We start from the raw sequence: 26,193 nt of genomic DNA on the forward strand, positions 1-26,193 counted from the left end.
TTCACAGATGTTCTGATTTTAATTGAAAGAGAAGATGTTACTATCACTCCGAGCCCTTGGTCGGTGTGCACTTTCCAACATGACAATGATCTAAAACACACATCTAAGGCCACTATTACATTTCTGAAGAAGAACGGGGTGAAAGTGATTCAGTGACCAAGTATGATTCCTCATCTGAAACCAATCGGGGAACACCTATGGGGAATTCTGAAGAGACAAACATCACTCTCCATCCAGCATCCAGGCTCTAAAAGAGGTCATTCTTGAAGAATGGAAAAAGATGGATGTTGCAATATGTCACCAACTTGTTCATTCCATGCCTAGAAGACTTGGTGCTGTCCTTACATATCGTGGAGGTCATACAAAATACTAGATGTAGTAGTTTTTGTTGTTTTGTGTATTTTTTGCATTAACTAATTTGAGTAAAACGGAAGATTTTGTAATCTAAGTTATAATATTAACCTTACTTTCATGTAATGAGCTAAACAAATGTTCTATAAAACTAATTTTTTTCAAAATTTTAGAAAGTGTTCTTGTGTTATTTGAGATATTGATTAAAATCTTACTTTTCAAAAGGGGGTGTACTCATTTATGCTGAGCACTGTATATAAATCCTGAATAATAATTAGCACCTCCTGGCTTCCATTTCAATGGGCTTTATTTCCCAGGAGGTAACCAGTCATGTGACTACTGCGATTAGCTCTCACATCGTTCTCATGATGGGCTCCCAATCAGAAGCCGTCTCCAAGAGCTGTTGGTGACAGTTCGGTCATTGTGTTGGAAGTGCGCAGTAAGCGTGCTAAGCACACAACCTCATGCCACCATGGATGAATATGTGTGGTGGCTGGGTGTTAAAGCCCACTTTACTTACTGCTGTATGTAGGCTTTGGCAGTTGAAGTTAAAGCCGATGGGCCAGATTCACAGAGGAAATACGCCGGAGTATCTACTGATACTCCGGCGTATTTTCAAATTTTCCGCGTCGTATCTTTAGTTTGAATCCTCAAACCAAGATACGACGGATTTTGGCTTTGATCCAACAGGCGTACGGCTTCGTACGCCTTCGGATCGTAGGTGTAATTCCTCTGCGCCCGCTGGGTGGAGTTCGCGTCGTTTTTCCAAGTCGGGTATTCAAATTAGCTGTTTACGGAGATTCACAAAGGTACGTGCGTTCGTCGCATTCTCTTACGTCGTCGCTAGTCGGCTTTTCCCGGCGTAAAGTTACAGCTGCTATTTCGTGGCTTATATTTAGACTGCCCATGTTAAAGTATGGCCGTTGTTCCCGCGTCAAATTTTACATATTTTTTTTTTTTTGCGTAAGTCGTCCGTGAATAGGAAAGGACGTAACGCACGTTGCTGTTCAAAAGATTACATCGGTGCGACGTCATTTCGCGCAAACCACGGCGGGAAATTTCAAAACAGAGCATGCGCAGTACGTTCGGTGTGGGAACGCACCTAATTTAAATGACACACGCCCCATTTGAATTAGGCGGGCTTGCGCCGGACGGATTTACACTACGCCGCCGCAAGTTTACAGGCAAGTGCTTTGTGAATCAAGCACTTGCGCTTAAAACTTGCGGCGGTGTAACGTAAATGACATACGTTACGCCGCCGCACTTCTATGTGAATCTGGCCCATTATTTTCAAATACTTTTTTTTAAGGATAATTATATTGCATTTTTATGTAGCTGACTTCCATTTGTTGCTTGTGAATGTTGCTCATAAACTGGTGGGTTGGTGATGTGTGGTGTTAGGTGGGGAAATGTGTTTCATTTTCCTGTGAAGCATAATGGTTAATGCTTTATTATGATGTTGCTTTTATTTCTGCAGAGCCAATTCCTAGTTGTTCGGACATGAGAGTAACATTTCCCTCAGCATGGAATGCAGTTCAGATTAGTGGCATGTCGTTGTCCGATTTTGAAGGCTGTCTAAATATAATTACTGAAGATGCTGATCTTTCAGTGGACCAGGCAAAGGCTGCTTTGGGAAAAGTGAAGCAGGTAAAATATGAAAGCGCTTTGAACTATCTACAAGCATTGATCTAATATCATGTTGGGCAAAATTTAAACAAGGGAATATAAATGGAAACAAAAATTTTGAAAGCTTATTTAGCACTTTATCTTTCTCAGACAATTGCGCAGTCGTGCAATGTTGTACCCAAACAATTTCCCCCCCCCCCCCCACAAATAGAGCTTTCTTTTAGTGGTATTTGATTAACTCTGCGGTTTAAGAAGAGCGACAATTTAAAAAAAAAACACAATGGTCCGGATTAACAGAGAACGGGCGCATATTACGCCGCCGTAGCGCATCTCAATGTACGCTACGCCGAGGCAGCACAGAGAGGCAAGCATGGAATTCAGGAAGCCAGTGCTCCCAAAGCTGCGTCGGCATGGCGTAGATTTCGAAGGCGCAGGCCGGCGTAGGTGGAAGTGGGCTTGCCCCATGCAAAGCCATGCAAATGAGGCGTGACCCCATGCAAATGATGGTTTAAGAGCCAGACAAGTACGTTGAACGAACTGCGCATGCGTCGTGTCGTGGACGCATCCCCGTGCGCATGCTCATAACCACGTCGGAAAAACTACCTAAGATACGCCGGATCACTGCCTACGCCATGAACGTAATCTACGCCCATCCAGACACACGTCCAACGTAAACTACGTAAAAAACGGCAGCTTCTGTTCCCTGATGCAGACCTTTACATGACTGCTGCTGAGTTACACCTCCTTTATGGGGCTTAACTTTACGCCGGACGTACAACTTACGCGCACCTCTCGTAGCCTGCGTCGGGTGGGCGCAGGTTAGTGAATCGCCGTATTTTCCTCATTTGCATATTTGAATGGCTAATCAATGGCAGCGCCACCATGCGGCCAGTGTAAATGTGCGCCCACCCTACGCCGACGTAGGCAAGCCTGTTTTTAGGCGTTTCTTAGTTCGTGGGTACGGCGCACAGATACGACAGCGCATATTTGCACTTACGCGCCGTATCTGGAGATACGTCGGCGCAAGTGCTTTGTGAATCCGGGTCTACATCTTAACATTTTTGCTATAGTAAATATACAAATGTAAAAAAACAAATTTTTCCTCAGTTTAGGCCGATATGTACAGTGAGGAAAATAAGTATTTGAACACCCTGCTATTTTGCAAGTTCTCCCACTTGGAAATCATGGAGGGGTCTGAAATTGTCATTGTAGGTGCATGTCCACTGTGAGAGACATAATCAAAAAAAAAAAAATCCATAAATCACAATTTATGATTTTTTAACTATTTATTTGTATGATACAGCTGCAAATAAGTATTTGAACACCTGAGAAAATCAATGTTAATATTTGGTACAGTAGCCTTTGTTTGCAATTACAGAGATCAAACGTTTTCTGTAGTTTTTCACCAGGTTTGCACACACTGGAGGAGGGATTTTGGCCCACTCCTCCACACAGATCTTCTCTAGATCAGTCAGGTTTCTGGGCTGTCGCTGAGAAACACGGAGTTTGAGCTCCCTCCAAAGATTCTCTATTGGGTTTAGGTCTGGAGACTGGCTAGGCCACGCCAGAACCTTGATATGCTTCTTACAGAGCCACTCCTTGGTTATCCTGGCTGTGTGCTTTGGGTCATTGTCATGTTGGAAGACCCAGCCTCGACCCATCTTCAAAGCTCTAACTGAGGGAAGGAGGTTGTTGCCCAAAATCTCGCAATACATGGCCCTGGTCATCCTCTCAATACAGTGCAGTCGCCCTGTCCCATGTGCAGAAAAACACCCCCAAAGCATGATGCTACCACCCCCATGCTTCACAGTAGGGATGGTGTTCTTGGGATGGTACTCATCATTCTTCTTCCTCCAAACACGGTTAGTGGAATTATGACCAAAAAGTTCTATTTTGGTCTCATCTGACCACATGACTTTCTCCCATGACTCCTCTGGATCATCCAAATGGTCATTGGCAAACTTAAGACGGGCCTTGACATGTGCTGGTTTAAGCAGGGGAACCTTCCGTGCCATGCATGATTTCAAACCATGACGTCTTAGTGTATTACCAACAGTAACCTTGGAAACGGTGGTCCCAGCTCTTTTCAGGTCATTGACCAGCTCCTCCCGTGTAGTCCTGGGCTGATTTCTCACCTTTCTTAGGATCATTGAGACCCCACAAGGTGAGATTTTGCATGGAGCCCCAGTCCGAGGGAGATTGACAGTCATGTTTAGCTTCTTCCATTTTCTAATGATTGCTCCAACAGTGGACCTTTTTTCACCAAGCTGCTTGGCAATTTCCCCGTAGCCCTTTCCAGCCTTGTGGAGGTGTACAATTTTGTCTCTAGTGTCTTTGGACAGCTCTTTAGTCTTGGCCATGTTAGTAGTTGGATTCTTACTGATTGTATGGGGTGGACAGGTGTCTTTATGCAGCTAATGACCTCAAACAGGTGCATCTAATTTAGGATAATAAATAGAGTGGAGGTGGACATTTTAAAGGCAGACTAACAGGTCTTTGAGGGTCAGAATTCTAGCTGATAGACAGGTGTTCAAATACTTATTTGCAGCTGTATCATACAAATAAATAGTTAAAAAATCATAAATTGTGATTTCTGGATTTTTTTTTTTGATTATGTCTCTCACAGTGGACATGCACCTACGATGACAATTTCAGACCCCTCCATGATTTCCAAGTGGGAGAACTTGCAAAATAGCAGGGTGTTCAAATACTTATTTTCCTCACTGTAGTCTTCTACATATTTTTGGTAAAAAAAATTGCAATAAGAGTATATAGATTGGTTTGCGCAAAAGTTATAGCGTCTACAATCTATGGGAAAGATTTATGGCGTTTTAATTATTATTATTTTTTAACTAGTAATATCGGTTCTCTGCGATTTTTAGCGGTATTGCGGCAGACAGATTGAACGTTTTTGACACATTTTTCGGACCAGTGACATTTATGGAGTGATCAGTGCTATAAATATGCACTGATTACTATGTAAATATCACTGGCAGGGAAGGGTTAACACTAGGGGGCGATCAAGGGGTTAACTGTGTTCCCTATGTGTGTGTTCTAACTGTGGGGAGATGGGACTAACTAGGAGAGATGACAGATCGTGGTTTCTACTTTGTAGAAACACACAATCTGTCTTCTATCCTCTGACAACACAGGGGTTTGTGTATTTACACACACTAACCCCCGTGCTGCCGCTCGTGCACGCGATCACACATGGCCGGCGGAGATCGCGCCCGCCGGCCAAGCGCATCGGGTTCCCTGCCGTGCAGCGGGCCCACACGTGTGCCTCCGGCGGTGCTCACACGCCCTCTGGTGGCTCTCCTGGGCAAAGCCGTATATGTACCGGATTTCACACAGGAGAGCCATTCTGCCGCAGTATATCCGCATGAGCTACTCGGGAACCGGTTAATTGAACAAGCTGAAGTTAGAAGCTTATTGGTTACTATGCACAGCTGCACCAGATTCTGTGTTCACCAGTTTTAGTAAATCTCCCCCATAGTGTTGTTGCACTTTTCCTTTATTTGGAGAAATGGATGGCTCATGTTTTAAAATGTCTTCATTGATTGGTGTTTGCATTGCAGTTGTTTGGACCAGTGAAGAGTATGAGTCTGGTGCACATTCTACAGATGGGTCAGCTCATCACTCACATGGCTGAAAAAGATTTAAATGAGATCGATACATCGGATTGGATGGTTGTGTCTTTTCTGGGCAGAATGAACAGCTGGAGCCCTAAACAGGTCTGACATGTCAAAAAATATGTTTAATGATGATGTTTAAAAATGATATATTTATGATGAAGGATCTTGTGCTTTTGTTTGTTACTCTTCTCCGATTATCAGACTTCTCTGCATCTGAGAGTGAACAGCCTCATAATCTGAGCTTTTATCTACAGATGAAGACTTTAGTGTTCAACATCCTCAGAGAGCACAAGAAAGGGGCATCGGACCTAGATCTGATGGAACTAACAGCTCTTGGACATCTGCTGTGTGGTCTCGGAGTGCAGGAACTCAAACAAATGAATATTCAGGAGTTCAGGTAGGGTTGCCACCTTTTCTTCAAGTCAAACCCGAACACTTTAAATAACATTTCTAATCATATGACGTTAATAACAATAGTTTTTCTTTACATCAGAGTCCACAGAGTTCCCCTTTTACATCTGAACTTGCAGAGTTCCCTTTCACTGTAAGGGGGGACTCGGCAGACTCTGATGTAAGGGAGAACTCTGGGGACTCTAACATAAGGGATGCTCTGGGAACCCTGATCTAAGGGGGAACACTGAGAACTCTGATGTATGGAGAGGACTCTGATTGAAGGGGAAACACTGTGGCCTCTGGTGTAAAGGGGAACTCTGATGTAAGGGGTGCTCTGAGAACTCTGATTTGCCTTAGGCCTCGTACACACGATAGGTTAACCAGAGGACAACGGTCTGATGGACCGTTTTCATCGGTCAAAACCGATCGTGTGTGGGCCCCATAGGTTATTTAACCATCGGTTAAAAAAAAGCCAACTTGCTTTAAATTTAACCGATGGATTCCTAACCGATGGGAAAAAGACGATCGTTAGTAGGCACAACCATTGGTTAAAAATCCACGCATTGCTCAGAATCAAGTCGACGCATGCTTGGAAGTAGACATGTGCAATTAGTTTTGTTTCTAATTCGTTTTTTTACGGAAATTCGTTAATTACGAATTTTAGCATTTAGGAATTTTTTATTTACGAATTTTCGTATTTCCGTTTTTTTTTTATTTCCGAATTTTCGTATTTACAATTTTCGGAAATACGAAAAATTTTCGGATTTTAGAATTTTCGAAATTCCAAATCTGAAAAGTGAAAAATTCTGAATTTTTCAAATTTGGAATTTTTAAAATTTGGAATTTTTTAAATTTGGAATTTTTCAAATTTGGAATTTTTCAAATTTGGAATTTGAAATTTCGATTTTCGAATTTTTCAATTTTCGAAATTTCGATTTTCGAATTTTTCAATTTTTGAAATTTCGATTTTCGAATTTTTCAATTTTCGAAATTTAGATTTTCGATTTTTTCAATTTTTGAAATTTCGATTTTCGAATTTTTCAATTTTCGAAATTTCGATTTTCGAATTTTTCAATTTTCGAATTTTGAAAAATTAAAAAAATCGAAAATTCGAAAATTAAAAAATTTGAAAACTGAAAAATTCGAAATTTTCAATTTTCGAAATTTCGATTTTCGAATTTTGAAAAATTGAAAAAATCGAAAATTGAAAAATTCGAAAATTAAAAAAATTGAAAACTGAAAAATTCGAAATACGAAATTTCGAAAATGCGAAATCTCGAAAATTCGAAAATTGAAAGATTCGAAATTCGAAATGTCAAAAATTGAAAAATTCGAAATGTCAAAAATTGAAAAATTCGGAAATTTCCGAATTTCCGAAACGTTTTTTTTTTCTGTTTCATGCGGTTTTTTTTCGTTTCATTCGTTTTTTGCATTTTTTGCTTTTTCGGAAATCCGAAAATTTACGAAAAAAGCAAAAAAACAAAAAAAATTATTTTTTCGAAATTTACGAATTTCCGAAAAAATATAAAAAACTAATGAAACAAAAACATAAAGGAAACAAATTTTTTGGCAGTGCACATGTCTAGTTAAAGCTTTTCCATTTATAAGGCATTCATAGCATGAAATAAAAATGCTCTAACATCACACTTGATCTTAGCCAAAAGGCAGAGAAGCGGTGTTCTCTGCATTCCAATGTCATCCCATTGAAGGGATGCTCTTGGCTCCATAGACACAGCTTCTTCAGCACAACTTGGATGTGGTGTTTAAGCTCTGGGACACCGTCCATAGAGATCAGCCAGACGATACACTAGCTATCACTAATGGATAGATATCAGCCAACCCTGCTCTCACATCCTACTATGCTGTGATGGTGTCAGTTCTATATAAAGGGTGGTAAAATTTGTTCCCCTCAACTTAGGGAGAGAACATTTTTACACTTTTTTTTTTTTCGGTGCAATTGCAGGCGATATCTACTAAACTATTACTAGTTTTACTTTCCCCATAGCATCATCATAATTTTTTTATCATTTATTACTGAGAAAATATAAAAATTCAAGGAATGGAAGTGCTTTCTTGAAATATGCAAATTTACAAAAAGCAAGCGACGTGATTGGCTAAGACAGACTCCTCCCCCTATACAAATGCAGCTATGTGTTTAGTGTGTGAGCGGAGGGTCATTGATATCTTGATTTGTCTGGAGCATTAAAAGCCCTTTCACACCTATAGCGGAGCGTTAAAATAGCGGTAAAACACTGCTATTTTACTGCGTTTTTACAGCGTTTTTACAGCGTTTTCAATTCATTTCAATGGAGAGGGGCATTTTTGGAGCGTTTTATGAGCGTTTTAATAGCGATATACAAATTTCGGAAATTTGGAAATACGAAAAATTTTCAGATTTTAGAATTTTCGAAATTCCGAATTTTCGAATTTTTCTATTTTCGAATGTTTCAATTTTCGCATTTTTTAATTTTCGAATTTTCCAATTTTTCACTTTTCCAATTTTTCACTTTTCCAGATTTGTAATTTTTCAGATTTGGAATTTTTCAAATTTCGAATTTTTAAATTTTCGAATTTTCAAATTTTTCACTTTTCCAATTTCGAATTTTTCAGATTTGGAATTTTTCAAATTTCCAATTTTCGTATTTCCGAATTTTGAAAATTTTGAAAATTTCAATTCAATTCGGACAAATTGAAAAATTCGAAAATTGAAAAATTTCGAAATTTCTGAAAAATTTGAAATTGGAAAAGTGAAAAATTCTAAAATTCTAATTTTTCGATTTTCGAATTTTCGAAATTTCGATTTTCGAATTTTTCAATTTGTGAAATTTCGATTTTCGAATTTTTCAATTTTAGAATTTTCGAATTTTTCAATTTTCGAAATTTCGAATTTTTCAATTTTCGAAATTTCGAATTTTTCAATTTTCGAAATTTCGTATTTTTCAATTTTCGAAATTTCGAAAATCGAAATTTCGAATATTGAAAAATTCGAAAATCAAAATTTCGAAAATTTAAAAATTCGAAATTTCGAAAATTTAAAAATTCGAAATTTCGAAAATTTAAAAATTCGAAAATCGAAATTTCGAAAATTGAAAAATTCGAAAATCGAAATGTCGAAAATTGAAAAATTCGAAAATCGAAAAATTCGAATTTTAGAATTTTTCACTTTTCCAATTTCAAATTTTTCAATTTTCGAATTTTTCCGAATTTTCGTATTTCCGAATTTTCGTATTTCCGAATTTTCGTATTTCGAATTTTCGAAAATTGAAAAATTTGAAAATTGAAAAATTTGAAAATCGAAAATTAAAAAATTGAAAAATTTGAAAACTGAAAAATTCGAAATACGAAATTTCGAAAATGCGAAATTTCGAAAATTGAAAAATTCGAAAATTGAAAGATTAGAAATTCGAAATTTTCGAAAAATTCGAAATTCCGAAAATTGAAAAATTCGAAATGTCAAAAATTCGAAAATTGAAAAATTCGTAAAAATTTTTTTCCGTTTCATTCGTTTTTTTTTTCGTTTCATTCGTTTTTTCCGTTTTTTGCTTTTTCGGAAATCCGAAAATGTCCTGAATTTACGAATTTACGAAAAAAGCAAAGAAAACAAAATTTACGAATTTACGGAAAAATATAAAAAACGAATGAAACAAAAACGGAAAAAACGAATTTTTCGAATCTCCCAAATTTGCGAATTTACGAAAAAATAAAGAAAAACGAAAATAACATAAAGGGAAAAAAGCGAATTTTTTGGCAGTGCACATGTCTACTTGGAAGCATTGAACTTTGTTTTTTTCAGCACGTCACCGCGTTCTGACACGACCGTTTTTTAACCGATGGTGTGTAGGCGCGACGGACCATCAGCCAGCTTCATTGGTTAACCGATGAAAATGGTCCATCGGTCCGTTCTCATTGGATGGACTGGTCGTGTGTACGCGTCATTAGTGTACTCATTTAGAGGCAGGAGAGAGAAGGGGGAGGCTTCAGTCACAGACAGGGATGGATGGTGAGCTCACTCACCCCTTGGCAGTCAGCACCTTTCATCCAGATGTATCTGAGGCTGCTGGACTTCAAATTTTCCACCCCCACTTTCCTTTTCTGAGGCACAGCGCCGGGGATTGGAGTGTGGGAAGACATAGATAGGAAGGGGTGGGGGAAAAGGTGCAGGTCAAGCCCTCTCTCCTCTCCCGTCTGTGTGGGGGAGGGGGATTGTTAGTGATGGCTTTGGGCAGTGTGAAGGAATGTAACAAACACACTCAGCTTACATAACTGCAGCCAGCAACCCTGAGTCCGGGTTTCCTGGACGCATGATTCCAAACCCAAACTGTCCGGGTGAATCCTGGACAGGTGGCAACCCCTAAATTCTGGTCAGTTTGCTTGATATATGTCATAGTATGTCTTTGATGTTCCATATTACATTGTAACACATCATGTCCATGTTTGTTTCTTGCAGCCAGGCAGCTGTATTCATGGGAACCCTGAAACTAAAGTGCTTTGAAGCTCAGCTAGAAACCTTAGCAGATCTAATAACATCCAGCTCAGCATTTGGTGTGGTGAGCCGATGGGGCCCTGAGATCTTCACAGAGATTGGAACACTTGCAGGTGAATCATTATTATTAGCACAACAAGTGCCCTTTAGCTGTTTTTAGTCAACTCTGCCAATACAAATAATAGTCAAGGGCTTTCCTATAAAAAAAAACATAGCTGTGTGACTTTCTCAAACATTTGCACAACTCTCACAAACAATCCCTGTCATTTCTCTACTGTGTTTATTTCCTGGGATTGTGAGCACCATCTAGTGGCCATAATGCAGTATTTTCCTTGTTGGAGTATTTGAGAAAAATAGTGCATTATAACCACTAGATGGAGCTGGCTATCAGAGGAAACATGCCCCTGTAAGGGCCGCTGATTTGTGTCCTTTGTTCTTTTCCTAATAGTTCAGTGGCAGCCAGCCAAATAGCAACATTCACTCCTTTAGCTTAGTAAACAGACTAGAGGTTTGTTTTTCTGATGCTTTATTGCAAAACTTGAACTTGGATGGGTGTAAGGTAACCGTGGAATACTACAGCAGTTTTTAACAGTAACTTGAGGACTCTAATTTTCGTCCTGAGAATTTAAGCACAGTCCTTGCAGCAGCAATTTTAGAGATGAGCTATACTAAGAAACCAAACACAATGTCTCATTAGGTAACGCTGGCTCTAAGACCCCTTTCACACTAGTAGTTTTTCAGGTTTAGCGCTAAAAATCGCGCCTAAATACCGCCTGAAAAACTCCTGCCCTGCAGTCTCAGTGTGAAAGTCTGAGGGCTTTCACACTGAGGCGATGCACTGGCGGGACCGCTCCAAAAGTCCTGCCAGCAGCATCTTTTGAGCGGTAAGAGGAGCGGTGTGTATACCGCTCCTTCCCATTGAAAACAATGTGACACCGCGGCTTTAACGCCGCGGTGTCACATTGCAGAGGCACATTGCAGAGGCACATTGCCGGCGGTATTTACCCTTTTCTGGCTGCTAGCGGGGGGTTAAAACCGCATCGCTAGCGGCCCAATACCGCTGCAATTCCGACGGTATAGCACCACTAAAAATAGCGGCTCTATACCGCCACCACACCTCCCGCCCCGGTGTGAAAGGGGACTAATGCAATAGGATTAATAGGAGCACATCGTCACTGGGATCGCTCACACCGGTCTGTACTTACTAATGTCCCTGGATAACTGGATTCCTCCCTCCAATATCTTCCAGACACATCACCTGTGAATTCTTTAGACCAGATACCCAAAAACAAGTCCCTCAGTCAGCTCCCACAAAATTCAGCAGGATAACCCCCCCCCCCCCCCCCAATAAATATAGCCGGGACCTCAATGAGCAGCAGAACCATGATCAGTCTGCCTCCCCAGGCCAGGATTTCCTCCTCCAGGACAAAATCCCTCTGTACCAAGCGACAGACTATTTATGCTCCCTCCCAGTCACCATCTGGGCACTGCTCCCCAGAGATTGGCTAGGGTTGCATAAATATTCAGCTGCTGATTTGACTTTCCCAGCCCACTATCTTCCAGAACCCTCCAGACTGGCAGAGGGAAGCAGACAATCTTGCAGCCAGTGAAACACAGAACAGACCAAAATAATCACATGCAGCTTAAAGCGGGGGTTCACCCGTACATAAGACTTTTTCCCCTTAGATTCCTGCTCGTTTTGTCTAGGGGAATCGGCTAGTTGTTTTAAAATATGAGCTGTACTTACCGTTTACGAGATGCATCTTCTCCGCCGCTTCCGGGTATGGGCTGCGGGACTGGGCTTTCTTATTTTGATTGACAGTCTTCCGAGAGGCTTCCGACGGTCGCATCCATCGCGTCACGATTTTCCGAAAGAAGCCGAACGTCGGTGCACAGGCGCAGTATAGAGCCGCACCGACGTTCGGCTTCTTTCGGCTACTCGTGACGCGATGGATGCGACCGTCGGAAGCCTCTCGGAAGACTGTCAATCAAGAAGGAACGCCCGCTCCCGAAGACCCATACCCGGAAGCCGACGGAGAGGATGCATCTCGAAAACGGTAAGTACTGCTCGGATTTTAAAACAACTAGCCGATTCCCCTAGACAAAATGATTTTTTAGGTGCAACATTTTTGAAAGAATACACTAACTTTAATGTTACGGCACACAGATGCAGGATATTACCCATTTTATTTATTTATATATATATATATGTATGTATATATATATATTCAAAATATACAATATTTTGGATTTAAAGTAATCTTCAAGCCTAAATTGACTTTCTAAACATGCAAATGTGAAAGGGTTAATGGTTAGTCCAAAAGAGAGCAAATAAAGTATTTTTTTTTTTTGTTAGGGCTTACATAAACTTTAATAATGAAAAGTAACTTATTCTACTAATACTGTCCACTTTAACTATGTATTTTGGTGAATTTTAGCTGGTCTTCCAGACATCGTGCTGTCTTCTTTAGTTAGAGATCAGATTCAAGGATTAACGCCTGATGCAATAGCCCTCATTCCGGCACCAAAATTTGCTGTAAGTAAATGTACTTTATCATTCATATTAATACGAGGCAACTGTACAAACTGTAACCTTTTTTGTTTAAATAATTATTTCCGCAAAGGTTACAATCGTGGTATAAATTTTGGGCCTCGTGCAAACAGGGCATTAAGAACGTGGCTGTTAGATGCGTTTGATTTATTTTCTTTATGCCTCTAAACATCCCTCACACTGGGCATTTTTTAGGTGCTTTTGGGCTAAAAACAGCGCCTGTAAAGCGCCTGAAGAAACAGCTCTCCTGCAGTGTCAGTGTGAAAGCCGGAGGGCTTTGACACTGAGGTGATGCGCTGGCAGGACATTAAAAAATGTCCTTCAAGCAGCATCTTTTACTTACTGGGCCGGATTCAGATAGGAGATACGACGACGTATCTCCTGATACGCCGTCGTATCTCTGAGTGCGGGCCGTCGTATCTATGCGCCTGATTCAGAGAATCAGTTATGCATAGATATCCCTAAGATCCGACTGGTGTAAGTGTCTTACACTGTCGTATCTTAGGCTGCATAATCACGCTGGCCGCTAGGTGGCGCTTCCGTATAGTTACGCGAGGAATATGCTAAATAGGTATTTACGCCGATTCAGAAACGTACGTCCCGCCGGCGCATTTTTTTACGTCGTTTGCGTTAGGCTTTTTCCGGCGTATAGTTACCCCTGCTATATGAGGCGTAGCTAATGTTAAGTATGGACGTCGTTCCCGCGCCGAGTTTTGAAAATTTTACGTCGTTTGCGTAAGTCGTTCGCGAATAGGGCTGGACGTAATTTCCGTTCACGTCGAATCCAATACGTCCTTGCGGCGTACTTTGGAGAAATGCACACTGGGATATTTCACGGCGTGCAGCGTTAAAAAAAAACGTAAAAAACACGGGTCAAGTCAAATTTAAATAAAACACGCCCCCAACATCCCCATTTGAATTAGGCGGGCTTACACCGCCACACATACGTTACGCCGCCGTAACTAAGGGCGCAAGTTCTTTCTGCATACGGAACTTGCGCCCAAAGTTCGGGTGGCGTAACGTATCTGAGATACGTTATGCCAGCAGAAAGATCAGCTGATCTTTCTGAATCTAGCCCACTGTATTTATGACACACATGGGTTGATTTACTAATACTGGAGAGTGCAAAGTCTAGTGTAGCTGTGCACGGTAGCCAATCGGTTTTTAACTTCAGCTTGTTCAATTAAGCTTTGACAAAAAAAACTGGAAGCCAATTGGTTTCTATGCAGAGCTGCACCAGATTTTGTACTCACTATTTTTAGTAAATCAACCCCACAGGAAGTCTTCATGTACACGGGACGTTGTTCAACCTCTCCTGAACGATTTAAAGGATCATGAAAGATAAAAAAATATATTTTTTTAAATTACAAACTTGTTATACATGCCTCCACTGTGCAGCTCGTTTTGCATAGAGTGTCTGTCTCGGCTCCCCCTCGCAAAAACTCAACACTTTTATGCGAGCGAGCTCCCATGGTGTTGAGTTCTTGCGGGAGTGCTCCCGTGATACAGCCGGTGGCCATAGCCGCTCACTGTATCACTCAGCTCTGCCCCCTATGGCTGCGCTGCTTTCAATCCATCCACTGTAACCAATCAACGGCCAGGCTGAGCGGCAAAGAGGATGTCGGGGGCGAGCGCGGGACTTTCGAGGGGTCAGCTAAGTAAAACGGAGTAAATACATATTGTATTGTCAGATATTTTTTCACCTTAACCAGTTCCCGACCCCCGCATGTACATATACGTCCACAATATGGCACGTACAGGCACATGGGCGTACATGTACGTCCTCGCCTATTAGCGGGTGGGGGGTCCGATCGGAACCCCCCCCCCGCTACATGCGGAGGTCGGGTCCGCTCGGGGAGCGATCCGGGACCACGGCGCGGCTATTTGTTTATAGCCGCTCCGTCGCGATCGCTCCCCGAAGCTGAAGAACGGGGAGAGCCGTATGTAAACACGGCTTCCCCGTGTCGGCGCATCGATCGCGTCATTCCCTTTATAGGGAAGACACGATCGATGACGTCATTCCTACAGCCACACCCCCCCTACAGTTGTAAACACACATTAGGTGCACCCTAACTCCTACAGCGCCACCTGTGGTTAACTCCCAAACTGCAACTGTCATTTTCACAATAAACAATGCAATTTAAATGCATTTTTTGCTGTGAAAATGACAATGGTCCCAAAAATTTGTCAAAATTGTCCGAAGTGTCCGCCATAATGTCGCAGTCACGAAAAAAATTGCTGATCGCCGCCATTAGTAGTAAAAAAAAAAAAATTAATAAAAATGCAATAAAACTATCCCCTATTTTGTAAACGCTATAAATTTTTCGCAAACCAATCGATAAACGCTTATTGCGATTTTTTTTACTAAAGATAGGTAGAAGAATATGTATCGGCCTAAACTGAGGAAAAAAAATGTTTTTATATATGTTTTTGGGGGATATTTATTATAGCAAAAAGTAAAAAATATTGCATTTTTTTCAAAATTGTCGCTCTATTTTTGTTTATAGCGCAAAAACTAAAAACCGCAGATGTGATCAAATACCACCAAAAGAAAGCTCTATTTGTGGGGGGAAAAAGGACGCCAATTTTGTTTGGGAGCCACGTCGCACGACCGCGCAATTGTCTGTTAAAGCGACGCAGTCCCGAACTGTAAAAACACCTTGGGTCTTTAGGCTGCATATTGGTCCGGGGCTTAACTGGTTAAAGGGTCACTAAAGGAAATTTTTTTTTTTGCTGAAATGACTGTTTACAGGGTATAGAGACATAATAGTTAACTGATTCCTTTTAAAAATGATTAAAAATAGATTAAATTCAATCATATAATGTGCCTACAGTTTAACTTTCGTTTTTAAACTGGTTTCATGTTTCTGTGAACTAGAGAGACCCACAGAACAAAAACAAACAAATCCAGGGCAGTGTTTTGTTTTTAAAATGAATCTGATTGGTTCTGTTAAGTTTTAGACACACAGTAATGACAGCTTAGACCAGTGTTTCTCAATTCCAGTCCTCAGGCCCCCCCAACAGGTCAGGTTTTCAGGATTTCCCTCAGATGAAAAGGCTGTGGTGATTACTAAGGCAGTGAAACTGATCAAATCACCTGTGCAAAATAATGGAAATCCTGAAAACCTGACCTGTTGGGGGGGCCTGAGGACTGGAATTGAGAAACACTGGCTTAGACCATCGTGAAAAGCTCCCAGTATGATGGTTATAAGGAAACCGACAACCAGGAAGCGTGGAGATCACAGCAGAATTACAGCAACTTCAAAGCAAAAACGAACAATGAGGACATGAAACCAATACTGCAGTAAGGTAAAGGAAGCTATTTAGCTAAAAAAAAAATTCCTTTAGTGATCCTTTAATGCATAGTGCATTAAGGTGAAAAAACGTTAACCTTTTTCAACCCCTTTAACTTGACAGCTAGAAACCAGTGTCTAAAAACGTCCGTTTAGCCACGTTTACATGCCGCGTTTGCGTCTAGAAGCATTTGAAAAAAAAATTTTTTTGTTAAAATAAAAAACGTATGTAAACGAAACGCTGCTAAACGCGAGTTACTGCGTTTAGCAGCGTTTGGAGCTTGAAACGTCTCTAAACACAGCTTCTGAACTCATTTTATGGGGTTCCAGAAAAAGCCTTTAAATTCAACTGACTATAAACGACTATAAACGACCCCGTGTACATGTACTGATAAGATAAAATAGAGGAGAGTTCAGGAGCAGTTGAAAAAAATGCCGAACTACTCAACGTCCGTTTACCAGCAGCAGTGTACATGAGGCCTAAAAAACAGACAAGATGCTCATATTCATTACCCCCTATAGTAGCACACACAGGGTAACAAGACGGTTCTCTTGGCAGGTTGTGTTCAGCCCAGCTCAGCTCTCCTCCTTCACCAGTGATCAGGCCATAGCAGTCACTCCTGAGCAGTATGAACATCTCAGCAGCCAGCAACGTCAGGCCATCTCTAGTGCTCAGTATGAAGGGGACGTTTACGAGGATCCTCGCGGTAAAGTACTTTTTCACTTCTTTACTGCAATATATAAGATGACTCTGGAAATGGTTCGAAGTTGACCCTAAAGTTTGACCCAAGATCTAGACAATGACTTGCAGTGCTGTGATTTTACAGATTTTACTTTCTTCTTTTCCTCAGGAGAGAAAAACTTTGGATCACCTGTTGTTTGGAATCCTGCTATTCATGTCATGGTGCTGCTCTCTTTCCTTCTCTGAGCTTCCGGTATCCCAGCCCAGTTGGTTGGCTGATTAGAAAATGTTTTTGTAAAACATTGCTTATAAATCCCACTTGGATTTTTAATAAAATCATACAGCTAAAAATACTGAAAAAATCTATGACTTGTTTTTTTTTCTAAGGGTTTCCCATTCTCACAAAGTTAACTGTCAAAGGGAAAGTATTATAAAGTCAATTCACAAAAGCGATTCAACATGCCAATCACTCCACTGGCTTTCACCAGCCAAGCAAATAAAAAAGCAAAAAATTAACAGCAAAATTCAAATCCCTTCCACAACTCTGCCCCCAGATACATCATCAACTTCATCTCAGAATACCACCCAAACCATCCTCTCCATTCCTCCTACAGCTCCCTTGTGTCCTCCTCCCACACTTGTCTTTATGACTTCTCCAGAGGCTCTTCAACTCTCTGGAGCTCTCCACCCCAATCTGTCCGTCTCTTTTTCCATTTGCTTTTAGGTGATAAGTATTGAGGTATTATGGGATTTATACTACTAGATAGAACTAAAGAGATGCAGTACATTTAAAAGAAAAACATGTTATTTTAACATTGGTTAAAAAATGTTTAAAAACTGTTTTACAGCAAATACATGTGGTATAGTCCTTATGGATACAGCAAGGTTGATGTGGTTCCCAACATGTTTTGCCCTTAACTAGGGATGACACCCCCCCCCCCCCGTTCGGTTCGCACCAGAACCTGCGAACAGACCAAAAGTTTGTGTGAAATTTAGAACCCTGTTAAAGTCTATGGGACTCGAACGTTTGAAATCTAAAGTGCTAATTTTAAAGGCTAAAATGCAAGTTATTGTCCTAAAAAGTGTTTGGGGACCCGGGTCCTGCCCCAGGGCACATGTATCAATGCAAAAAAAGTTTTAAAAATGGAAGTTTTTTTTGCGAGCAGTGATTTCAATAATGATTAAAGTGAAACAATAAAAGTGAAATATTCCTTTAAATTTCATACCGGGGGGGGGGGGGGGGTGTATAGTATGCCTGTAAAGCAGCACATGTTTCCTGTGCTTAGAACTGTCCCTGCATAAAATGTAATTTCTGAAGTAAAAAAAGTCATTTAAAACCACTTGCGGCTATAATGAATTGTCGGCTCCCGTTAATACAGAGTAATACAGAGAAAAAAAATGCGTGGGGGTCCCCCCCCAAATTCAATTACCAGGCCCTTCAGGTCTGGTATGGATATTAAGGGAAACCCTGAGTCAAATTTAAAAAAAAATGACGTGGGGTTCCCCCAAATATGGATTTTAACCAGTTCCCGACCACCGCATGTACATATACGTCCACAATATGGCACGTACAGGCACATGGGCGTATAGGTACGTCCTCGCCTATTAGCGGGTGGGGGGTCCGATCGGGACCCCCCCCGCTACATGCGGAGGTCGGGTCCGCTCGGGGAGCGATCTGGGACCACGGCGCGGCTATTTGTTTATAGCCGCTCCGTCGCGATCGCTCCCCGGAGCTGAAGAACGAGGAGAGCCGTGTGTAAACACGGCTTCCCCGTCCTTCACTATGGCGGCGCATCGATCGCGTCATTCCCTTTATAGGGAAGACACGATCGATGACGTCATTCCTACAGCCACACCCCCAAACAGTTGTAAACACATACTAGGTGCACCCTAACTCCTACAGCGCCACCTGTGGTTAACTCCCAAACTGCAACTGTCATTTTCACAATAAAGAATGCAATTTAAATGCATTTTTTGCTGTGAAAATGACAATGGTCCCAAAAATGTGTCAAAATTGTCCGAAGTGTCCGCCATAATGTCGCAGTCACGAAAAAAATTGCTGATCGCCGCCATTAGTAGTAAAAAAAAAATAAAAAATAAAAATGCAATAAAACTATCCCCTATTTTGTAAACACTATAAATTTTGCGCAAACCAATCGATAAACGCTTATTGCGATTTTTTTTACTAAAAATAGGTAGAAGAATACGTATCGGCCTAAACTGAGGAAAAAAAATGTTTTTATATATGTTTTTGGGGGATATTTATTACAGCAAAAAGTAAAAAATATTGCTTTTTTTTCAAAATTGTCGCTCTATTTTTGTTTATAGCGCAAAAACTAAAAACCGCAGATGTGATCAAATACCACCAAAAGAAAGCTCTATTTGTGGGGAAAAAAGGACGCCAATTTTGTTTGGGAGCCACGTCGCACGACCGCGCAATTGTCTGTTAAAGCGACGCAGTCCCGAACTGTAAAAACACCTTGGGTCTTTAGGCTGCATATTGGTCCGGGGCTTAAGTGGTTAAAGGGAACTCCACCCCAAAAAAAAATGCTATGGAGTTCCCCCCAAAAATCCATACCAGACCCTTTATCCGAGCACACAACCTGGCAGGCCGCAGGAAAAGCGGGGGGGACGGGAGAGCGCCACCCCTCCTGAACCATACCAGGCCACATGCCCTCAACATGGGGAGGATGCTTTGGGGGTCTGTGACCCCTCAAAGCACCATGTCCCCATGTTGATGGGGACAAGGGCCTCATCCCCACAACCCTTGCCTGGTGGTTGTGGGGGTCTGTGGGCGGGGGTCATTTTTTAGCTTTTTTAAGCAGAACTATTTTTCCATAAAAGCTTATGGCTCAAAAACTCTGATAAATGCCAAATAGCCAAGTTTTTCAGCGTTTTTGGGCGTTTATAAGCTGTTTTCAGCTTTTTTCAGTTAGAGCTGTTTTACAGCTGAAAAACTCCTCTTAAAACCCAATAGTTATGCATTTTTTTTCCCAGACAGAAAACACCTCTGCCAAAAACTGCTGATAACAGTATGCATGGACACATAGGATAACATGCTGGGGAGTTTATTGGCTGGTTTATTCGACTATTGAACGAAAAAAAAGATTACGGTACTAACACATCTGATATGAGTTTGGCGATCTCCCCCAGTGAGCTATTGTGTTCTGACAGAGGGACCCCCGCCAGAACACACTGATCAGCGCTGGCAACCAATGGATTGGATGCTGTTTTTTCTCACGATTGGCTTCTGTCGGACGAGGAGCTGTACACACGGGCTGAAAGTTGTGAGGTCCCTGCTGAACCAACCATTTTAGTCAGATTTTTGGTCTATGCTTACCCAGCCTTAAGCCGGGTACACACTATTCATTTTTTTCTACACAGAGTTGAGCGAAAAAAAGCTGTCAACTGACCTTGCAAGATTAGTTCAGTGATATCCCCTGCAGTGATCCCCCCCACCAGAACACTCCGATCAGCACTCTCTGCCATAGGCTGACAGCGTGCTGATCGGTGGTCGGTCAGATGCTGGTTCTCCAGCATGCATGTCCGGCAGAAGCCGGTGTTTCGTCAGATATGGTGAAGTGACGTTCCATTGCTGCCATCTTGCTACACCCCGCACTCCTCCATACTAAGGATACTCTGAGAAGGGGGAAAGCAGACATATTGTTACACCCACTGAGTTTTACATTTTACACTTATTTTTAACAGAAAGGTGAGTTTATATAGTGTAATACAGTGCTTAGCAGTCCGTCTGATATTGAATTTTAAAAGCAGTGAACTTCTGCCAGATTAGCAAACCTGTGAGATGAGCAGCCTTGCCACTGCTTTTAAAATTCAACATCCTAACAGTCAGACAGAGTTCTAAGTACTAGATTTCAGTATATAAACTCACTTTACTGCTAAATATACCGTATTTGCCGGCCTATAAGGTGACTGGGCGTATAAGACAACCCCTAATTTTCTAGCTAAACGGTTGGTTTTGGGATATACCTCACTGTGCCCATTGCATGCCTCACTTTGACGATCTCCATACCTTATCCCTGACATGCAGAGTCAGACAGCGGGTGTCCATTGTTAAAAAGCAGCGCCTGCTCCTCGTCCTGATTTGTGATAGGCGGAACACTCAGTTTCCCAGCAGAGCTTGTGTTCAGTGTTCCGCCTATCACCGACGTCTTCTCGGCCGAGGATGTCCATGATAGGCGGAACACTGAACACAGGCTCTGCTAGGAAACTATCACGGAACAGGACAAGGAGGAGGCGCGGCTTTTTAACAATGGACGCCCGCAGTCTGACTCTGCATACAGTATATAACAGGGTAATACCGGCGTATAAGACGACCCCCGATTTTTGGGGGATATTTTTAAGTATAAAAGGTCGTCTTATACGCCGGAAAATACAGTAAGTTTAAAATGCAAAACTCTGGTGGGTGTAACAAGATGTCTGTTTTCCCCTTCTCAGAGAATCCTTACTATGGAGGAGTGCGGGGTGTAGCAAGATGGCGGCGAAGCAATGTCACTTCCGGTAACAATTCTGACGGGTCGCCAAATCTGACAAAACACCGGCTTCTGTCAGACAGACTGACATACACACAGGCTGAATTTTGTTTTCGAACTGGCCGTTGTCTTCCGACATGCTACCTGTGTGTACAGTGGCTTTAGTAAATCAACCCCATAGTATTTTAATAGTTAACTGCAAATTCCTTTCATTTATCTGGTGAACGGCAAAATGCCATTGTTTATTAAGGGTTATTGCACGTACCATTGCTCTGCACTTTTTTATAAGTTCATTTGAATCTTCTTTTATTACCCTTATTTTTGAAGAGTGACAAATTAATCAGTCTAAATGAGACATCGTCACTACATACAAAGCTGCTTGTATTTTGAGATGAAGGGTTGAGATCTTTCAGATTTAGAGGATGCTGATTTCATAGAATCCAGAAGCAGGTCTAGTCTGAACACATGGCCCACGCATTCATTTATTTATAATCTCCCAGCTAGAGAAGTACTTATCTTCACATGTCCCTGAAGTACATAATTCAAGTGGGAAAATAAGATGATTCTAATTTTTTGCTCACATCATCTCATTTCTAAAAAGGATCTGCATTGATTTTTGGGTCACTGCATTAGCAGCTTTTGTGATTGCCATTCCCCGGCCGCTACATCTTATCCACAGACAGAAGCCGCCTCAATAAAAGAGCCTATAGAGACCCCGCTGTGAGGGAAGCCAGACGAGGGGATTCATTCTATAGGAAACATCTGTGACCCTAAATTATAAATGATTTGGAACAGCCTGGTGACCTTTTAGTTCAGAAGAGACCTTATTCCCACAAAGATGGATATACCAGCTTCATAGGGTCCTGAAATTTATTCAGACAGCTATGGAATTAATAAATGCCATCACTTTATGACTGACATGTTGAAAAAATGTGCTAATTACCAATTTTTGTTTGGTGTCGCTCCCATTATTCATGTCAAATGGTGTCTTTCATATAATAGTGGGGTAATTAATTAAAATATAAAGGGTGCAAATGGTTTTGTAACAAAAATGTATACTTAGAACAAAAGGTTTTTTCGTAAATACATATTTGAGTACTTAGAAACAATTTTGTTAAATGACCGCAGCCAGCCAGCAGTCTACACTCAGGCCCCGTACACACGACCGAGTTTCTCGGCAGAATTCAGCCAGAAACTCGATCGGAGCTGGATTCTGGCGAGAAACTCGGTCGTGTGTACACTTTTCAGCGAGGAAGCCGACGAGGAACTCGTCGGGCCGAAAAGAGAACATGTTCTCTATTTTCTCGTTAGTCAATGGGAAAAGTCGGCCCGCCGAGTTCCTCGGCGGCTTCCACACTGAACTCGACGAGGAACTCGATGTGTTTGGCACGTCGAGTTCCTCGGTCGTGTGTACGGGGCCTCATAAGTGCAAAGGTTTACTGACTCGATTCTAAACACTGATATGACCATGTCTGGTCTGTTGTGATTCTGCGGACAAGTTTATAGTAGTTTTAAACCTCAGATATGAAATATGAACAAAGCATATCCCTCTATAGTGTGTACTTGTCTCAGTTAACCACTTCAGCCTCGGAGGATTTGGCTGCCAAATAACCGGGCCACTTTTTGCGATTCGGCACTGTGTCGCTTTAAATGACAATTGCGCGGTCGTGCGACGTGGCTCCCAAACAAAATTGACGATTTTTTTCCCACAAATAGCTTTCTTTTGGTGGTATTTGATCACCTCTGCGGTTTTTTGCGCTATAAACAAAAATGAAGCGACAATTTGGGGAAAAAAAGCAATATTTTTTACTATAATAAATATCCCCCAAAAAATATTTTTTTCCTCAGTTTAGTCCTATATGTATTCTTCTACATATTTTGTAGCAATAAGCGTATATTGATTGGTTTGTGCAAAAGTTATAGCGTCTACAAAATAGGGGAAAGAGAAGCCTACAGATAGAAAAATTCAACTTATGTAGCACCTGAGGATAGGAGGATAGTCTCTTCACTTGGTGTATGTAAGGATTTACAACAACTTTAACATGCGTGTTGAACGGAAAAAAATCCCAAACTGATGGATCGCTGCATTAATACAAGCAATGTGTGATGCAGGGATCTACCCCGCTGAAACACTGTATTATGACAGGGGGACAGGTGGACACCACCGCCCCCCCCCCCAAAATACAGTGATCATTGCTTACAGCCATTGGTTGCGAGTACAGTATTGATTGCATGCTGGTTTACCAGGAGGCATGTTAGAACAGACAGATGTAACGATGGACCAAAAGTTCTTCTTTCCATAAAGGACTAGGAGTTTACTTAAATTATCAGATCTTAAACGTAAAAGTAAACCTGTGCCCTGACTATGCACACTTACGTTTTTACATACTGTAGCAGTAAAACTGTAAAAAATGCTCTTTAAAACAAGCCTTTATTCACCTCTGTAGCCATATGCATTTCGGAGAAATTCATCTTTTCTAATTTTTCAACATGTGCTCTGAAATCTTAGTTCTTAGCCTATTACCTACAAGAATCTTGGCAGCCTGTCAGCCCTCTAATGTAACCACAAAGCAGATGATTGTAGACTGCAACCAAGTAGAATTCTAGCTTACACCTTACTAGTCTTAAAACTGTCCCCTCGTCCTCCTAACATCTGTGCTTACTAGGGATGAGCCGGACACCACCCCCCGTTCGGTTCTCACCAGAACTGTCGAACGGACCGATCGTTTGCGCAAACTTTTAGAATCCCATTGAAGTCTATGGGACTCGAACGTTCGAATTCAAAAATTTTAAAGGCTAATATGCAAGTTTTTGTCGTAAAACGGGTTTGAGAACCCGGGTCTTGCCTCAGGGAACATGTATCAATGGAAAAAAAAGTTTTAAAAACAATCGTTTTTTCTGGAGCAGTGATTTTAATGATGCTTAACCCTCCTGGCGGTAACCCCGAGCGTGACTCGGGTTGGATTTTTTCTGCTGCGATCGGTATCCCCGAATCACGCTCGGGGTAAGCTATGCAGAGCCTGCAGCATGCGCTGGCTTACCTTGTCCTGGATCTAGCGATGTCACCGCGCTGTGTGAATCGAGCGGGACCTCGCTCGATTCACACAGTGCCTCTGTGTGCCGCCGATCTCCGTTCCCTGCGACATTACGACGCACGGGAGCGGAGATCGGCGCCAAATTCAAAAAGGTAAACAAACACCTTACATACAGTATACTGTAATCTTATAGATTACAGTACTGTATGTAAAAAAAACACACACCCCTTGTCCCTAGTGGTCTGTCCTGTGTCCTACATGTACTTTTATATAATAAAAATCTTTCTTTCTGCCTGAAAACTGTAGATTGTCCATAGCAACCAAAAGTGTCCCTTTATGTCAAAAATGGTTTTAGATCAGCTAAAAAACAGCGATAATAAATTATAATCACTTGCAGAATTGTGCGATAGCGATTTGTGGGGAAATTCGTCATAAAAAAATAAAAATAATGACAGCAACAATTCTGCAACTGAGCAAATTTCAGTGATTTTGAGTTGATTACATTATTGAATAATTTTTATTATAATTATATTATTATTTGTTATAATTATTTATTATATTATAATTTATCATTTTGTTTTTAAAAAAATGTCATACCCGGGATGCCTATTAGATTCTTGTTTGGTCAGATTTAAATGAGTTATTCCTAAGAATTACAGGCCTACAGTATTAAATGCCAATTTTCCTTGCAAATAATTGTACCGCTTTTGGTACGTAATTCCAGACAGAATCATACCGCCAGGGAGGTTAAAGTGATTTTTTTTTCTTTTTTTAAATCCTTTAAATATCGTACCTGCTGGGTGTTACTATAAGAAAAAAGTAATTTAAAACTGCTTACGTCTTTAATGTAATGTCTGGTCCCTGCAATATGGATGAAAATCATTGAGAAAAATAACATGGGTTTCCCCGCCCCCCAGGTCATTACCAGCCCCTTTGGCCCTATATACTTTGAACAGCAGTGTACAGGCGGTGCAAACAAGACAGGGACTGTAGGTTTGTTGTTAAGTAAAATCTGTTTGTAATTTTGAACTGGTACTTTTTTAAAGTGTAGCTCCAGACAAAAAATCTATTTTTTAAACTTTTTGGAAAACATAGAGCAGTGAGTGCGCAGTGAGGTAGGGTAGTACTGTAGTGACGTTGTACAGAACAGCCATGCTGCTATCACTGCTGTGGTTTTTGATGCCCCTCGGCCTCCTGACTGTGTTTTAAAGGTTCAACTTCACATCTATGCGATGCATAGATGCATCAGAGTATGTGCCTTGCTGCAGAACAGCCTATTAATTTGAGAATGAACTGCCTGCCACCCCTCAATAGCACCAAAGCGCATGGGCCTTTTTTTAATGCAGCTGCACCAAAATGCATGGTGCTTTTGTTAGCATGCATTTTTATTTTTGTGATTTTTTACACACACACACACACACACATATATATATATGTGCGAAATTCTAACAGTGAATGTGGTTTTCATTTTGGAAATTCCATTATTTCCATATTCAAATGTTAAACACAAATGGAATTTTGAACGAAATTTGTCAAATCTCATCAAATCTACTAACAAGATTTTTCACATAAACATTTGTATTTAGTCACAGATTATTTTCACATGTCCTTATCAATTATTATGGCTTCAGATGATAAGAAAGAGAGGCAG

General features: G+C 41.2%; 1 protein-coding gene across 1 annotated transcript in view; it reads left to right on the top strand.

Moving 5' to 3' along the window:
- Positions 1-17,354, top strand: part of STRC (stereocilin) — a 152,935-nt gene extending 135,581 nt beyond the window's left edge. Inside the window, exons 22-28 of the mRNA XM_040341538.1 lie at positions 1,829-1,998; positions 5,556-5,711; positions 5,867-6,009; positions 10,453-10,601; positions 12,927-13,024; positions 16,892-17,039; positions 17,184-17,354. Of these exons, the coding sequence (XP_040197472.1) occupies positions 1,829-1,998; positions 5,556-5,711; positions 5,867-6,009; positions 10,453-10,601; positions 12,927-13,024; positions 16,892-17,039; positions 17,184-17,260 (941 nt within the window). The 3' untranslated portion in view covers positions 17,261-17,354. The remainder of the gene's footprint in view (positions 1-1,828; positions 1,999-5,555; positions 5,712-5,866; positions 6,010-10,452; positions 10,602-12,926; positions 13,025-16,891; positions 17,040-17,183) is intronic.
- Positions 17,355-26,193: the final 8,839 nt, after the last annotated feature.

The sequence above is a fragment of the Rana temporaria genome, chromosome 3 (genome assembly GCF_905171775.1).
Source record: "Rana temporaria chromosome 3, aRanTem1.1, whole genome shotgun sequence".
Classification (NCBI taxonomy): domain Eukaryota; kingdom Metazoa; phylum Chordata; class Amphibia; order Anura; family Ranidae; genus Rana; species Rana temporaria.